Source organism: Mobula hypostoma, chromosome 10 (genome assembly GCF_963921235.1).
Source record: "Mobula hypostoma chromosome 10, sMobHyp1.1, whole genome shotgun sequence".
Taxonomy (NCBI): domain Eukaryota; kingdom Metazoa; phylum Chordata; class Chondrichthyes; order Myliobatiformes; family Myliobatidae; genus Mobula; species Mobula hypostoma.
Window position 1 is genome coordinate 118,763,344 of NC_086106.1, and position 18,546 is coordinate 118,781,889.

General features: G+C 43.4%; 1 protein-coding gene across 4 annotated transcripts in view; it reads left to right on the forward strand.

Annotated features, from left to right (window-relative positions):
• mtmr1b (myotubularin related protein 1b) overlaps window positions 1-18,546 on the forward strand; it is a 70,713-nt gene that overhangs the window by 16,817 nt on the left and 35,350 nt on the right. For 2 of the 4 annotated variants that reach the window (XM_063061113.1, XM_063061114.1), the window contains 7 exons: window positions 445-507; window positions 3,274-3,349; window positions 6,986-7,080; window positions 7,788-7,898; window positions 11,766-11,867; window positions 14,294-14,377; window positions 16,673-16,822. In XM_063061113.1, coding sequence (XP_062917183.1) covers window positions 445-507; window positions 3,274-3,349; window positions 6,986-7,080; window positions 7,788-7,898; window positions 11,766-11,867; window positions 14,294-14,377; window positions 16,673-16,822 — 681 coding nt within the window. The remainder of the gene's footprint in view (window positions 1-444; window positions 508-3,273; window positions 3,350-6,985; window positions 7,081-7,787; window positions 7,899-11,765; window positions 11,868-14,293; window positions 14,378-16,672; window positions 16,823-18,546) is intronic. The other 2 variants (XM_063061115.1, XM_063061116.1) reach the window with 1 other exon arrangement.

The following is an 18,546-nucleotide window of genomic DNA, read 5'->3' on the forward strand; positions in this document are numbered from 1 at the left end:
GAATCCTTTGAAAGTGAGTTGTAGATTCTGGAATCTTCAGAGTTGAGGTGAGTGAAATTATCCTGGCTGGTCCAGGAGTCTGATGATTGAAATGAATAGTTATCACGAAGGAAATATCTTTATATTGAAACACAGGATACCCATTCAGTGCAGTTCCTGCCATTTCCTAATGCCTTTTTTCTTCTGATTCTGGATAGAAGGTGTACATTTTTATTGTTTTAAATTGAAATGTATTGCTAAAATAGCAATTTTTGCGTTCAGACCCGGCGTCGCGAGCTTGCTCCTCCCTCTGGTGTAGTTCTGCATGGGGATAAAGTGCAACATACATTGTCTCTCACATTGTGCATGGTTCCCCCCCCCACCCCAACCCCTTCTCCTTCCCCCCCATCCCTCTCTCCGTCCCACCCACCCTCTGTTCCCTCTACTGCTGACCCTGATGTACAGGAGATTCAGGATGGACGCAGTGGGTCCTGTCATTCTGACCCTGACCCGAGTGTACTCCCCTTGGCAAGTGATAATTCTATTTATTTGGAACGTGCGATATTCTTTTCCCCCCATCGGATCGGTAGCTGAGATTTCAGTCTTCAGTTACCCGGCACTTACTAAGGAATGAGTTGCATGTTGGTCAAATGTTTTTTTTTTCCAAAATGCCAAATAAAAAGGCTATGGAAGCAAACTGCTGTGTCAAAATAACAGGTTTGCATTGCATGCTTCGTTCTCCTTTCTGCTTCCTGTGGGATCTGCTAATCTGAAACCAAAAACAGCCCAGATCATCTCATTGGCATTCAGCGCACTGGAGTGCACTGTAGGACCTTTGGATCGATAGTTACAAAATTTAAAAAAAAATCATGCTCTGCTTTAACGTGAGAAAAATGTACCCAAGTCTGTTTCCTATTCTGAGATGGTACCCTTTGCAAAGCAGCTCCCCTTCAGATCTGTTGGTGTTCAGACTAGCTGCGTTCCACAGTGTCACTGACATGTTATTAACCACGCAGTGCCTTCTATCACCGCATTATGTTATATGTGTGTTTGTGAAACAGAATGCAAATACAGAATGGTTCAGATGACTCACTGGTTTGATCCAGTGGAGCAGTTCGATTGTTGGGGAGTTTTGCACAGTTGAAGAGGCTAGTTCCATGGGTTCTGTCCGCCTGTATTCATGGCATGCAAGAAAGAGCATGTTTAACGTTAATCCAGTCATGATAAATGACTGCAGGCAAAATGTAAACTCACATGGTTTTAGTATTCAGTACCTTATCCACAGAACACTTTACAGTCCTTCATCATCAGTACAGTGAGGTTAATTGGCAGAAATGTTACTATATTCTGTGAACGGACTGTCAGAGTGAAAGATCTATGCATTAAAACTGCCACAGGTAAATAATCTTCTAATAAGTCAAAGCTAACTCTTCTTGTTCAGAAACTTCTTTGTGATGGGCTTAAGATGAAGCCAAGAAAATGTCCTGACCAGGGCAATGACTGTACAGATTTTTAGTTTTTCAAGGCAATGAGAGTGCAGATTTTAGTTTTTTGTAGTCTCTTACAAGTTGCTTGTTTCAACTTAATTATTTTGTAATGCACTTAGACCATAGGACATAGGAGCAGAATTAGGCTATTCAACCCATCAAGTCTGCTCTGCCATTTCATCATGGCAGGTTTATTATCCCTCTCCACCGGATTCGCCTGCCCTCTCCTTGTAGAACTTTGATGTCCTGACCAATCAAGAACCTGCCAGCCTCTGCTTTAAATATCCCTGATGACTTGGCCTTCACAGCTGTCTGTGGCGATGAATTCCACAGATTCACCACCCTCTGCCTAAAGCAGTTCCTCCTCATCTCTGTTAAAAGGACATCCTTCTATTCTGAGGCTGTGCCCTCTTATCCTAGACTCCCTCACCATAAGAAACACCCTCTCCACATCCACTCTGTCCAGGCCTTTCGACATTCAATAGGTTTCAATGAGTTTCCGCCCTCCCTCCTCCCCACTCTTCTAAATTTTTGCGAGTACAGGCCCAGGGTCATGAAAGCTTCTCATACAGTAACCCTTTCAATAGGTTTCAATGACAGCCCCCTTATTTTAATAATAATTACTTTTCTGGGATGGGGGCATCACAGGGAAACCTGGCGTTTATTGTTCTAGAGACATGTTTAACCTTCTTGAACCACTGCAGGCCTTCTGGTGCGGGCAGCTCTCATATTGTTACTGGGGAGGGAATTCCAGAGTTTAGACCCATGAAGAGATGGAGAATAGTTCTGGATCGGGATGGTGTGTGAATTGGAGGGGAACCAACCTCCAAAGGAGGTGTTTCCATCCTTGGCAGCTCCAGTTAACACCTTGGCCTCAAAAATGAGGACTCAAGTGCAACTTAAGAACTTGTGAAATGTCATTGCTGTTGTTAGTAGAGAATTCAAGGTTCAAAGTAAATTTATTTTCACAGTATGTGTATGTCACCATATTCGACCCTGAGATTAATTTCCTTGCAGGCATTCACAGTAAAACAAAGAAATACAATAGAATCAATGAAAAGATACACACAAAGACTGGGAAACAACCAATATGCAAAAGAAGACAAACTGTGTGAATGCAAATAAAGACAGATAATAATAAATAAGTGAGTAAAGAAATAATACTGAGAACATGAGTTGTAGAGTTCTTGAAAGTGAGTTGATAGTTGTGGAATCAGTTGAGAGTTGAAGTGAGCGAAGTTATCTTCACTCGTTCAGGAGCTTGATGGTTGAGGGGTAATAACTGTTACGGAACTTGGTGATGTGGGGAGTTAGGCTCCTGTACCTCCTTCCCAATGGCAGCAGTGAGAGGAGAACATGGTCTGGATGATGAGGGTTAATGATGACGGATGCTGCTTCCTTGTAGATGTGCTCAGTGGTGGGGAGAGTTTGCCTGTGGTGGACTGGGCTCTCTGCTGGGATAACACAAAACTACAAACAAAATCTATGAAAAACTACACACAAACAAAGGCTAACAAACAATTTGTAAAAGGAGACACATTATGCAAATAAAGTAAACTATACATGAATGATACTGAGAATATGAATTGTAGAGTTTGAAAGTGAGTCCATAGGTTGTGCAGTCAGTTTGGTGTTGAGCGCAGTGAAGTTACCCACACTGATTCAGGTGGCAAGGTTTCTTTGCTTGGAGACCCAGGTCATACAGTGGAGTTAGGATATCAGGAGAGAAGGAGGCTTCAGAGGATAGATGGGCAAGGTGAAGAAAATGGGTGGGCCATGCCTTTAACTGGGTTTGATTGATCGTCAGGTCCTAAGGGATGGAAATAAGTTGGCTCAGTTGGAGGAGGCACCACTCTTTCCAGGAGAAGCTATCAAAGCAATTGGTAAGTGTTGCACTCTTTTATCACATTTTACTTCAATTTTAATAAAACTTTATGAAAATAAATAATCACCGTTGATTCTGAAAGCTTTAACATATCATGTACAGTACTACCAATTTAAAACAAAATAGTGCCACTGAGAGCCCACTTTAGAATACTCCTGCATCTTTCTTGGTTTGTAAAGGGCCCCATGTATATATAATGTGTATATTAGAAAATGCCATCTTCTAGTTTATTACAGCACTGTGGTATGGAAACGATTTTTTCATTGATGTTGTATTATGGGGTGTTATTCATGTATTATGAGACCATAAAACAGAGGAGCAAATTAGGCCATTCGCCCATTCAGTCTGCTCTCCCATTCCATCATGGCTGATTTATTATCCCTCTCAACCCCATTCTCCGGCCTTAATCCCGTAACCTTTGACACCCTTACAAATCAAGAACCTATCATCCTCTGTTTTAAATATACCCAATTACTTGGCCGCCACAGCCATCTATGGCAATGAATTCCACAGATTCACCACCCTCTTGCTAAAGAAATTTTCCTTATCTTTGTTCTAAAGGGACACCTTTCTATTCTGAGGCTGTGCCCTCTGGTCCTAGACGCCCGCACTATAGGAAACTTCATCTCCACATCCACTTTATTTAGACGTTTCAATATTTGATAGGTTTCAATGAGATCCTCCCCCCCCCACCCCCCATTCTTCTAAACTTCAGCGAGTACAGGCCCAGAGCTATCAGACACTTCATATGTCAACTCTTTCATTCCCAGAATCATTCTTGTGTACTTTCTCTGAACCCTCTCTGGTGCTAGCATGTCCTTTCTTAGATTGTGGGCCCAAAACTACTCTCAATATCCCAAGTGCGGTCTGTCCAATGTCTTATAAAGCCTCAGCATTACAGCTTTGCTGCTCTTATCAAGAATGAAGACCCACTCTTCCCTGCACTGACAACCCCACTTTCCTATTTCTCCATGTGTTTAGTCCCATTTTCTGCTCATGATGTTAAAAAAGTTTGAATAAAAGGGACATAACTGTGAAGATCAGAGATGGAATTTAATTGGAGATCAGGATTGAGGAGCTGAATAGCCTCCTCTTTGTTTCTTCCTTTGGTACGAAGCACAGCTGTAATATTTTCAAATTGGTCTGGGCATTAAATGATCACACACAAAGTACTGGAGGAACACAGCAGGTCAGGCAGCATATATGAAGACGAATAAAGAGTTGATGCTTTAGGGCAAGACCCTTCATTGGGACTCAGCCTGAAACACCAAATGTTTATTTCTTGCCATAAATTCTGCCTGACCTGCTGAGTTGAATTGAATTGACTTTATGACGTACGTCCTTCATATACATGAGGAGTAAAAATTTTACTTAACGTCTCCGTCTAAATGTGCAACGTGCAAGTTATAGTAATTTATAATAAATAGTAGGTATAACAGGATAGTCCTTATAACATAGAAATACAGGTGTGTCAGCATGAGTTAATCAGTCTGATGGCCTGGTGGAAGAAGCTGTCCTGGAGCCTGTTGGTCCTGGCTTTTATGCTGTGGTACTGTTTCCCGGATGATAGCAGCTGGAACTGTTTGTGGTTGGGGTGACTTGGGTCCCCAATGATCCTTCGGGCCCTTTTTATACACCTGTTTTTGTAAATGTTCTGAATAGTGGGAAGTTCATATCTGCAGATGCGCTGGGCTGTCCGCACCACTCTCTGCAGAGTCCTGCGATCAAGGGAAGTACAGTTCCCATACCAGGCAATGATGCAGCCAGTCAGGATGCTCTCAATTGTACCCCTGTGGAAAGTTCCTCCAGCATTTTGTGTGTGTTGCTGTAGAATTCTAGCATGTGCAGAATCTCCTGCTATTGAGTGATTCCTGACTTCCCTTCTTCCCTTCCACAGATTTTTACACATTTACTGTTTTCTGATGTAAATTGACTTTTTTATTGTCTCAGGTATGAGGAAAAACACTGTGTTGCATGCCACTTATACAGATAATTTCATTACAACGGAGCCATAGAAAGTACAGTGCAGAAACAGGCCCTTTGGCCTATCTAGCCTGTGCTGAACCATTGCAGGCAAAACAATAACTGAATGCATAATAGAGTGTAACAGTTACAGAGGAAGTGCAGTGCTGCCAGACAAAGTCATAACGAGGTAGATTATGAGGTGAAGAGTCCATTTTATGGTACCAGGAAACAGTTCGATAGTCTTATAGCAGTGGGATAGACAACCTGTATTGAGCAGAGGTGGGTGTTCTCAGGCTTCTTATATCTACTCTCTGATGGAAGGGACAAAGAGAGAAGGTCCAGGGTGCTTGGGGTCTTTGATTATACTAGCTGTTTTACCGAGGGATCGAGGAATGTGTCCACGGAGGGGAGGCTGTTCTACCAGGGTGAATCCAGCCTTCCTCTGATCTTTGCCTCCACTTTCCCCATCTTCAAATCCTCGTGCAAACTTGTTTTCTTTAATATGTGATTGTACTCTTTTCCCTGCAAAATCCTTTCCATATTTCATCATGGCATAGAAGGACTCCTCAAGACTATGGTGGGTCACAGAGCAATCACGTTTCCCCACTAGTTTCCCCTTCCTGTAACCCGTCATCCCTACGTTCACAGCAAGTCGACAACCTGCAACGATCCGGGCAAGTTTCAGTGAATGACCAACTAACAAAACCGGCCCATCTTTGGAAATGTGAGCATCAAGGGAAAGTGCTTATGGACGGGGAGAAGGTAGAGATCTGGAGGTCGGGATTGAACCTGGGTCTCTGGAGTTGTGGGGTTGCGGTGCCTCTGCTGTGCCACAGCGCTGCTCCGTCTCTTTTCAGTTCCTTGTGTCCTCTGATCTGTGATTTAATGAGCAAGTTATAAACATAAACTGTGACAGAGCAGATGTCAACCTGTGGATTCTGTAGATCAACACACACAGAATGCTGCAGGAACTCTGCAAGCCACCTACCTGCCTCTATGAGGGGAACAGACAGTCAATGTTTCACGCTGGGGCCCTTCATCAGGACTGGAAAAGAAGGGGGCAGAAGCCAGAATAAGAAGATGGGGGGAGGGGCGAGGGGGAAGGACGACAAGCTGGCAGGTGATGGGGAAGACCACGCTGTGTGGGGAGGTGAAGTAAGAAGTTGGGAGGTGGAAAGGTGAAGGGCTGAAGAAGAAGAAATCTGATAGGAGAGCAGAGTGAATCATCGGAGAAAGGGAAGGAGGGAGGGGGACCAGAGAGGTGATGGGCAGGTGTGGGGAAGAGAAGGGGTGAGAGGGTATGGGGGAATGGAAGAAGACAGAAGGAGGGACGGTGGAAGTTGGAGAAATCGATTTTCATGTCGTCAGGTTGGAAGCTACCCAGATGGAATATGAGACGCTGCCCCTTGAACCTGAGTTTGGTCTGACTGTGGCAGTAGAGGAGGCCGTGGACACAGGCATACCTGTGGCATTCCACAGGCATACCACAGGCATTCCAGTGGGAATGGGAAGTTGAATTGAAACGAGTGGCCACCAGGAGATCCTGCCTTTTGTGGTGGATGGAGTGAAAGTGCTCAATGAGGGGTCGAGGTATTTTATTGCCGGGTATGCAAACTGGTGAAATAAGGTAGACAAGTAGAGTTTTGAAATTTGTGTGTTTTCTCCATAGCCAAAGACGTCACATACATTTGCCCTTTTATTGGAGCCATCAGTGGGACACTTACTTTGACTGACTACAAACTGTACTTCAAAAGCGTGGAGCGTGTAAGTTCAACAGGCCTCATGCTGAGTCCATGGATTTCAATGGACTCTTAAAATCAAGGCCATTAGTTCTTGTAATTATTAATTATCTAGCCAGAAGTCAAGGTGGATGTCATTGCTATATTTAAAATAAATAAAATTCTGAGCTGTGTGTCTCTATGATTTGTGGGTTGGCTTAATAAAAAAACAATATCCTCATTTACAACTTTGCAATCATCGAAGACATCTTCAAAAGATTCCCTCTTTCTAATTCACTCCTCCCATATTCTACAACTCTCCTGCACACTAGGGCAATTTACTACGGTTAATTAATCTACCATCATTAATCCATCTTCCGTCATTAATCTTAATGATGGAAGGTGGCATCCAACATGAAAGACTCCCACCACCCAGGACATGCCCTCTTTTCTCATTGCTACCATCAGGGAGGTGGTACAGGAACCTGAAGACACTCACTCAGCATTACAGGAACAGCTTCTTCCCCTCCACCATCAGATTTCTGAACGGACCATGAATACTACCTCATCATATTTTTGCGCACTTTTTGCAATACTTAGTTAAATATATACATATTTATATTTATTGTAATTTATAGATTTTTATGTGTTACACTTTATAGTAAATTTTACATATTGCATCGTAGTGCTGCTGCAAAACAAATTTCACGACATAGGTCAGTAATAATAGAACTGATTCGGATTCTATTCCAGGATCCCCCTTTCACACTTGATGTTCCACTTGGGGTTGTGAGCCGTGTTGAAAAAATTGCTGGTGTTCAAGGTCACGGTGCAAGTTCCTGCGGCCTGGAGATTGTGTGTAAGGTAAAATGTCCAAACTTTGTGTCACGGTTCAAAATCAGCAAGTCCTGCCAGAGTGTGCAGGTTAGGGAGTAGTATTGTGAGTGGAGTCTATGTTTGTACTTTTCTGTCGACCCCTTCCAGAATATGAAGTGACCCTCTGAGTTGCTGCCTTCCTCTGTACTTTGCAGTAATATCGACGGCACATTTTAATTTGCTGGTGCACTTAACATGTATAGCAGTTTGTATTTTATTTTGCTCCAACTGATGTATAGAGTCAGTGAAGGTCCTGGACCTCAGCCCTTCAGCCCACCAAATCCGAGCTGACCATCATCATCTAGTTTACACTACTCTTACTTTAGCCTATTCTCCCCATCATCTCTCCATCAACTTCTACCAGTGGGGCCAATTTACCAATATTTTTTGGGATGTGGGAGGAAAGCAGAGCCCCAGTGGGAACCTGCATGGTCACAAGGCGAGCATGCAAACTCCACACTCACAGACTGAGGTTGGGAGGGTAGCCGAGTCTCTGCCAGGCTGCGCCACCTTACAGTCCAGAGCTGGTGTACTTTAGCATTCCCTGGCATAGCTGGTCTTTATATAATCGTTGCAGAACGTGAAATGCAATTGCAGCATCTATTCAGGAAGAGTTATTCTCCGGCAACCTTCAGGCTCCTGAAACAGCATGGATAACTTCACTCACCTCAACACTGAACTGATTCCACAATCTATGGACGCACTTTCAAAGACTCAACAATTCATGATCTCTATTTTTAGCTAGCTATTTATCGCACAATTGTCAACGTATGTATATGCCATCATATACTACCTTGAGATTCATTTTCTTGTGGGCCTTCACAGTAGAACAAAGAAATACAGTAGAATCAATAAAAAACTACACATAAAAACTGACAAGCAACAAATGTGCAAAAGAAGACAGACTGCAAAAACAGACAAACAAATAAATAAATAAATTCTGAGAACATGAATTGTGGAATCTTTGAAACTCAGTCTATAGGTGGTGTTCAGTGATCAGTTTGGTGTTGTGGTGAGTGAAGTTGTCTATGCTGGTTCAGCAGCCTGACGGTTGTAGGATACAGAACTTCCTGAGCAGGAGCTGGGAATTTGTCTTTTGCACATTGGTTCATGGTCAGTCTTTGTCTATGTATAAGTTTTTAAAAAATAAATTCTATTGCACTTCTTTAGTTTCATGAAAAGGTCTGCATGAAATTGAATCTCGAGGTAGTATATGGTGACATATACAGTGGCATGCAAAAGTTTGGGCACCCCGGTCAAAATTCCTGTTACTGTGAATAGCTAAGCGAGTAAAAGATGAACTGATTTCCAAAAGGCATGAAGTTAAAGATGACACATTTCTTTAATATTTTAAGCAAGATGACTTCTTTATTTCCATCTTTTACAGTTTCAAAAATAACAGAAAATGAAAAGGGCCTGAAGCAAAAGTTTGGGCACCCTGCATGGTCAGTATTTAGTAGCACCCCCTTTGGCAAGTATCACAGCTTGTAAACGCTTTCTGTAGCCAGCTAAGAGTCTTTCAATTCTTGTTTGGGGGATTTTCGTCCATTCTTCCTTGCAAAAGGCTTCTAGTTCTGTGAGATTCTTGGGCCGTCTTGCATACACTGCTCTTTTGACATCTATCCACAGATTCTTGATGATGTTTAGGTCGGGGGACTGTAAGGGCTGTGGCAAAGCCTTCAGCTTGCGCCCCATGAGGTAGTCCATTGTGGATTTTGAGGTGTGTTTAGGATCATTATCCTGTTGTAGAAGCCATCCTCTTTTCATCTTCAGCTTTTTTACAAACGGTGTGATGTTTGCTTCCAGAATTTGCTGGTATTTAATTGAATTCATTCTCCCCTCTACCAGTGAAATGTTCCCCGTGCCACTGGCTGCAACACAAGCCCAAAGCATGATTGATCCACCCCCGTGCTTAACAGTTGGAGAGGTGTTCTTTTCATGAAATTCTGCACCCTTTTTTGGCCAAACATACCTTTGCTCACTGGGCCAAAAAGTTCTATTTTAACTTCATCAGTCCACAGGACTTGTTTCCAAAATGCATCAGGCTTGTTTAGATATTCCTTTGCAAACATCTGACGCTGAATTTTGTGGTGAGGACGCAGGAAAGGTTTTCTTCTGATGACTCTTCCATGAAGGTCATATTTGTGCAGCTGCCGCTGCACAGTGGAACAGTGCACCACACTTCAGAGTCTGCTAAATCTTCCTGAAGGTCTTTTGTAGTCAAAGGTGGGGGGGGGGCGGGGTGGGATTTGATTTGCCTTTCTAGCAATCCTACGAGCAGTTCTCTTGGAAAGTTTTCTTGGTCTTCCAGACCTCAGCTTGACCTCCACCGTTCCTGTTAACTGCCATTTCTTAATTACATTACAAACTGAGGAAATGGCTCCCTGAAAACGCTTTGCTATTTTCTTATAGCCTTCTCCTGCTTTGTGGGCATCATTTATTTTTAATTTTCAGAGTGCGAGGTAGCTGCATAGAGGAGCCCATGGCTGCCGATTGTTGGGACAAAGTTTGAGGAGTCAGGGTATTTATAAAGCTTTGAAATTTGCATCACCTGGCCTTTCCTAATGATGACTGTGAACAAGCCATAGCCCTAACAAGCTAATTAAGGTCTGAGACCTTGGTAAAAGTTATCTGAGAGCTCAAATCTCTTGGGGTGCCCAAACTTTTACATGGTGCTCTTTTCCTTTTTTTCACTCTAAAATTGTACAAAACAAGAATAATGCATTAATCTTGCTTAAAATGTTGAAAGGAATGTTTCATCTTTAACTTTATGACTTTTGGAGATCAGTTCATCTTCTACTCACTTAACTATTCACAGTAACAGAAATTTTGACCGGGGTGCCCAAACTTTTGCATTTCACTGTACATACTTCGATAATAAATTTACTTTGACTTTGATTTATCGCCCACCCCAAATGCCCCTGAATTGCAGAGGTAATTTCAGGTTGACCATGTGTAGGCCGCATCAGGTACTGAAGGCAGGTTTTCTTCCCTGAATGGCAGCTGTGAGCCAGGTTAGTTTTACAGTAAAGGAGAGGTTGGATAAATTTGGGTTGTTTTCTCTGGAGCGGCGAAGGCTGAGTGAAGGTCCGATAGATTTTGAGAGGCAAGGAATGGAGAAGACAGGCGGTACCTTTCTCTCTGGGTGAAATGACTAACATAGCAGGGCATAAATTTAAGGGGAGAATGGTTAACTTCAAAAGCAATGTGTGGGGTATGTTTTTGTACACAGAGAGTTTCAGATCCAGATTGAAATTTATTTATCACGTGTATCATGTACGTTGTAACACATACTCGAGAGTGGTAGGTATCCGGAGCACCCTGCCTGGGGTGGTAGTGGAGGCAAATACGATAGTTGTGTTTTAGAGGCTGTTAAATGGTGGGATATGGAGGCAGAAGGGGTTAGTTTCGTTCAGCATTCAATTTCTATTTAAATTAGTTTGACACAACATTCTGGGCTGGAGGGCTGTCGCTGTTCTGTACTTTCTGTGCTCTAACAGTCTGGTATTTTTAAGATTCAAGTTTATTTGTTACGTGTACATTGAAACATTTAGTGAAGTGGGTTCATTGTGATAACAACCAACACAACAGAAGGTGTGCCACAGGTGGAGTAAGTGTCACCACCATTCTGATGCCAATGTAACATGCCCACAATGCTGGGCAGAACAACATAGAACACAACAAGCAACAAAACAACAACAGCAAAACAAGCTTCTTTCCTCCCTTCCATCCAGATATGTTTTTTTAAAGCGTCAACATTTATTTAATTACATGGATTTAAATTCTCCAAATGTCCTGTGTTTTTCATTATTTCTGGAAGTGTTCAGACATGGTGTTGCCCAACTTTTTCAACAGGATATGAGAAATCTACGGTTTGCTTACAAGCAGGAAGAACATGCCAAACTGGAGATCTTTGAGAATCTTACCCTGTATGCCTTTCCTGTCTCAAAGAACTTGGTAAGTTTTCCTGCTAGTGCGATGTGTTGGAACTCATTTTAGAATGCTCAAACATTGCTGAAGGGCGAGTAGGAAAGGCAAATGCAGTACTAGTGGGTGACACACAAAATGCTGGAGGAACTCAGCAGTCCTGAAGAAGAGTCTCAGCCTGAAATGTTGACTTGTTTACTCTTTTCCATAGATGCTGCCAGGCCTGCTGAGCTCCCCCAGCATTTTGTGTGTATTACTTTGATTTCTAGCATCTGTAGACTTCCTCTTGTTTATGGCAAGGTAACATAGTGGTTAGCACAACGCTTTACAGTACCAGTGACCTGGGTTCATTTCCTGCCGCTGCCTTGTGTGTTCTCTCCATGACCACGTGGGTTTCCTCTGGGTGATCCAGTTTCCTCCCACAGTCCAAAGATGTACTGTTTGTTAGGCTAATTTGTCATGATAACGTTTCCTGTGATTAAATCGGGGGTTAATTCCTAGGATTATATTGGGGGTTGCTAGGTGCTAAGGGCCAGAAGGGCCTATTCCGCACTGTATCCCAATAAATAAATAATTTAAAAAATTATTTTGAGAGGACTAGAATGTGAAAGCAAGGATGTAATCCTGAGGCTTTATAAGGCACTGGTCAGACCACATCTGGAGTATTGTGAGCAGTTTTGGGACCCAAATCGAAGAAAAGTTATGCTGGCATTGGAGATGGTTTATGAAAATAGTCCCAGGAATTAAAGGGTTAATGTATGAGGAGCATTTGATGGCTCTGGGCCTGTACTCAGTTTAAGGGGTGATCTCATTGAAACCTGTCAAACATTGAAAGGCCTAGACTGGGTGTGGAGAGGATGTTTCCCATAGTGAGGGAGTCTCCGACTAGGGGCACACACAGCCTCAGAATACGAGGATGTCCTTTTAGAACAGAGATGAGGAGGAATTTCTGTACCCAGGGCTGGTGTGTCTGTGGAATTTGTTGCCACAGTTGGCTGTGGCGGTCAAGTCATTGGGTACATTTAAAGTGGAGGTTGATAGGTTCCTGATTAGTCAGTGTCAAAGGTTACAAGGAGAACGCAGGAGAATGAGGTTGAAAGAGGAAAATAAATCAGACATGATTGAATGGCAGAGCTGAATTGTTGGGCCAGTGGCCTAAATTTGATCATATGTCTCATGGTTTTATAGTCTAGAATGCTACTGCCCCGATTAAGCAATAGCCCAATTAACCGGAATCCACTGTATTTAGAACTGTAAAGAAAAAGGAAGAAAATAACTTTTATGATCCAGTAAAGCCACGTTCTCCAGTCAGCAGGAATGGCATTGTTTTCAGATATAGCGACAAGAACTTAAAGTTGCTTAGACTTTTGCTTGTTGGATGTGGTTGTTGGCCAGTCCCAGGTCTGAATGAGGTCTGGGTCTAGATTGCACCATTTGCTGAAAGGTTGCAAATGGAACTGATCATTGTGCTGTCATCCCCTCTTCTGATCTTATGATTCAGATTTAGATTCAGTTTTTATCACATGTACACTGAAAATACAGTGAAATGGGTCTTTTGCATTAATACCCAATACACCCAAGGATGTACTCAGGGCAGCTGGTAAATGCCTCATATTCTGGCGGCTGCATCGCATGGCCACTGTTGTCAGCAGAACAACAACAAAACAAGCTCCTCCCAGGCACCCACTTATACCTCCATCTCTCTCCCTATCCCTCTTCCTCCCTCTCTATCTCCCTCCATCTCCTTTCCTGTCACCCCTTCTCCCTCTCCCACTCTATCTCCCTTCCGCTTCCTCTCCCTCTCCTTCCTTCTGCCTTCCTCTCCCTCTCACTCCCTCTCCCTCTTCCTCTCACTCCCTCTCCCTCTTCCTCCTCCCTTCCTCTCCCTCCCTTTCCCCCGCTTCTCACTCCCGCTCCTACCTCTCTCCCCCTCTCTCTCTCCCTGTCTCCCACCCTTCCCTACCTCCCTTCTTTTCTCTCTCTTCCTCTCTCTCCTCTCCTCTCTCTCTGTTTTCCAAGGACACCTTTGCCTCCTAAGCACCTTCTCCCCCCAGCCCCTCTGCCCCTGTCCTGACCCACGGCACAACGTGTTAGTATACCCAGGGCATGCACCTGCTGACAGCAGACGGAGCTGTGTACTCATTTAGTGATCAGAGGTACACTCAGCATACTCCAGATATTCAGTCAGCCTCATTAGGCATGTAGCTAATGTGTTTGACTATTATCATCATCATCATTTGGTGCTGCGTCAGTCACTACAGTACATGGGGATTTCTTGTGTTTTTAAATAAGTAAAAGAACATGCTGGTAGTTGTAGGAAGACAGGCAGCATTAGAGAGAAACAGAGTTCAGCAGCATTTTGCTGTGGTCTTGAGACCGCTGTCCCAAGTAGCATATATGTATTCAATAATGAAATGCTGTCTTGGTGAACTGCTATGTTCTTTGCCCCCGTGTAGTCACTTTTCGCAATGAAGTACAAAGAGGACTTCCCGGTGCAGGGTTGGAAGGTGTACGACCCTGTTGCAGAATATAAAAGACAGGTCGGTCAATTCTGTTTCTTTTGGTCTCCACAGACTCTTGTGCAGGGATGATCTTTTTTTAAACAATGTGTGCTTTATTCAATGTACTTATTTATCACATTTATACTTATACTTTATACTTTATTGTCACCAAACAATTGGTACTAGAACGTACAATCATCACAGCGATATTTGATTCTGCGCTTCACACTCCCTGGATTACAAATATTAAATATTAAAAATATTAAAAATAGTTAAAATTAGTAAATATTAAAAATTTAAATTATAAATCATACATAGAAAATAGAAAAATCGGAAGTAAGGTAGTGCCAAAAAACTGAGAGGCAGGTCCGGATATTTGGAGGGTACGGCCCAGATCCAGGTCAGAATCCGTTCAGCAATCTTATCACAGTTGGAAGGAAGCTGTTGCCAAATCTGGCTGTACGAGTCTTCAAGCTCCTGAGCCTCCTCCCGGAGGGAAGAGGGACGAAAAGGGTGTTGGCTGGGTGGGTCGTGTCCGTGATTATCCTGGCAGCACTGCTCCGACAGCGTGCGGTGTAAAGTGAGTCCACGGACGGAAGATTGGTTTGTGTGATGTGCTGCGCCGCGTTCACGATCTTCTGCAGCTTCTTTCGGTCTTGGACAGGACAACTTCCATACCAGGTTGTGATGCACCCTAGAAGAATGCTTTCTACGGTGCATCTATAAAAATTAGTGAGGGTTTTAGGGGACAGGCCAAATTTCCTTCGTTTTCTCAGGAAGTGAAGGCGCTGGTAGGCCTTCTTGGTAGTGAACTCTGCTTGGTTGGACCATTTCCATTGCAGCGTACACTGAATTGTGTCATCTGTGTTGACAGCCAGCACAAGTTTTCTCGTCTAGCTCCTGAGCTGGGGTTGGCAACGGCTGTAATGTTGAGGTGTGTTGGTTCAGTGTCTCTGTCATGCCACAGGTTCACAGACCAACCTTCATAGTCCTGATCTCACCATAGCAATGGAACACAACCACAGAGCTGTGGACATGGCTCAGCACGTCACAGAAACCTCCTGCCCACTATGGACTCTGCCTATACTCCTCATTGCCTCAGTAAAGCAGCCAGTGCTGTTAAAAGCCCTACTTACCCCTGAGGGTGATGGGGTGGAGATACGGCTCTACCAAAGGATGTTTAAGGCACTCCTTTCCTCTGCTAGCCTGCAGGTCACCCTACGGCAAAGGTAGCCACCCCCGATCAGGGTCACGTGAAGTCATTGGAGATGGTCGTATAAGGAGCTGGTACATATCACAAGTCCTGGTTATGCGACCACTAACGCCAGGCAGAATATTGAAAATGGCTGGGGTGACCCGTCTTGTAAAGACACTGCCCAGAAGAAGGCAACAGCAAACCACTTCTGTAGAAAACTTTGCCAAAGACAGTCATGGTCATGGAAAGACCGTGATCGCCCATGCCATATGACATGGTACATAACAAACAAATGAATCTACACCAGACATTCTCTCTTCTCTCCTCTCCCATCGGGCAGAAGATACAAAGCTGAAAACGTATACCACTCAGGTCACGGACCCAGAAAAGCTCTGCAGATATCTGATTCAGTTGAAGGTTAACTGTTCAGCAGTGAAATGGAGACACAAGGGACTGCAGACGCTGAAATCTAAGGGATAGGGTTGACCTGAAACATTGACAATTTCTTTCACTGACACAGATGCTGCTCGACATGCTGAGTTCCTCCAGTGGTTTGTTTTCTGCTCAAAGTTCAGCAGAATTTTGTTTTGGCATTTTTTTAAACTTTTATTTTCCTTTCCAAAACAAAAAAAAAGGGCTAAAGAAAGTGGTGGATACAGCTCAGTGTGTCACAGGAAAAGCACTGCCCACCATTGAGCATATTTACTCTGCTGTCACAAGAACCCCTACCATCCAGTTCATGCTCTCTTCTCGTTACTACGTCAGTCAGGAAGTAGAGGAGCCTTAGCTCCTACACCACCAGGTTCTGCAACAGTTATTACCCTTCAACCATCAGGCTCCTGAACTAATGTGGATAACTTCACTCACCTCAACTCTGAACTGATTCAACAGCCTACAGGCTCACATTCAGCGATGCTCAACTCATGCTCTAAGTATTATTTAATTTTTATTTGTGGAATTTGCCTTCCTTTGCATATTGGTTGTTTGTCTGTCTTTGTTTATGCATTTTTTATCATAAGATCCATTGTATTTCTTTATTTTCCCATAAATGCCCGCAGGAAAATGAATCGCAAAGTAATGTATAGTGACGTGTACTTTGGCAATAAATTTACTTTGACTTTTAAACAATGTTGTCATAGGGCCTGCCAAATGAAAGCTGGACAATATCTAAAGTCAACAGTAACTATGAACTCTGTGACACCTACCCGGCAATTGTGGTCGTACCAACCAGCGTCAAGGACGATGACCTTTGCAAAGTGGCAGCTTTTCGGGCCAGTGGCCGATTCCCGGTAAGTTGTTGTTTGTTGTGCACCACTCTAAGCTGAGGCTGATAGGTTCCTGATTAGTAAGTGTGTCAAATTTTACATTGAGAAGGCAGGAAAATGGGGTTAAGGAGGATAATAAGTCAGCCATGATCGAATAGTGGATCAAACTCAATGGGCTCACTGGCCTGTTATGGTCTTATGGTTCATATCTCACTGATGTATACAGTTCTGGTCACCTACCTGCAGGAAAGATGTAAATAAGGTTGAAAAGAGTACAGAGAAACTCTACAAGGATATTGCTGAGACTTTCGGACTTGAGTTATAAGGAAAACTTAAATAGGTTAGGATTTTATTCCTTAGAGCATAGAAGACTGAGGGGAGATTTGATGGAAGTGTATAAAATTATGAAGGGTATAGCTAGGCTAAATGTAAGCAGGCTTTTTCCACTGAGGTAGGGTGGGACTACAATAAGAGGTCGTGGGTTAAGAGTGAAAGGTGAAAAGATTAAGGGGAACATGAGGGGAAACTTCTTCATGTGAGAGTGTGGAATGAGCTGCCAGTGCAAGTGGTGCACGCAAGCTTGATTTCAACGTTTAAGGGAAGTTTGGATAAGTACATGTATGGTGGCGGTAAGGAGAGCTATGGTCCAGGCACGGGTTGATGGGAGTAGTCAGTTTAAAATAGTTTGGCATGGACTAGATGGGCTGAAGGGCCCTTTCCCATGCTGTACTTTTCTATGACTGTATGTGATCTTGGGTCACCTGGGACTGACACGAGCTCCTCCAGTAAACCATGTGTACACGTGATAGAGGGCTTGTTACATATTTTCTTTGAGAACGTTAGTGGTTGAAGTTGGGAGGGAAAATATTGGCCAAGTTTTCGTTTGTTAAGTGTTTGTTTTCCCCATTTTGTTTAATTTATTAGTAAGTTATTGCATAAGTGTTTCCATTGTCGTAAAAGTGTGACTGCCTACTAAATATTTGTCCCAATGATATTTACTTATTGTATAGAGATGCAGCAGGGTAATAGGCCTTTCTGTCCCATAAACGCCATTACACCCATGTGACCAATTAATCTACTTCCTGTATGTCTTGGGAATGTGAGAGAAAACCGAACACAGAGACCCGTACAGATAACGGTGGGAATTGAATCCGAGTCACTGGTGCTGTAAAAGCATTACGCTGACCGCTGCACCACTGTGCTTTCCCGGTGGTAACCACAATAGTTTTGCAAAGCAGAGCTAAAAGCTGCCTCTAGTGACATCAGCAGGAGACCTCCTGGTGCCTAATAAAGTGGCCACTGAGTGTGTGTTCATGGTCGTCTGCTGCTGTAGCCCATCCACTCCAATGTTTAACGTGTTGTGCATTCAGCGGTGGTCTGCTACACACCATGTGGTAACACGTGGTTATTTGAGTTACTGTCACCTTCCTGTCAGCTTGAACCGGTCTGGCCATTCTCCTCTGACCTCTCTCATTAACAAGGTGTTTTCACCCACAGAACTGCCACTCACTGGATGTTTTTTTTGTTTTTTGCACCATTCTCTGTAAACTCTTGAGACTGTTGTAAGTGAAAATCCCAGGAGATCAGAGTTTCTTAGGTACTTAAACCACCCCATGTGGCACCAACCATCATTCCATGGTTAAATTCACTTAGATCACATTTCTTCCCCATTCTGATATTTGGTCTGAACAACAACTGAACTCCATGACCACGTCTGCGTGCTTTTTTCTTGCATTGAGTCTCTGCCA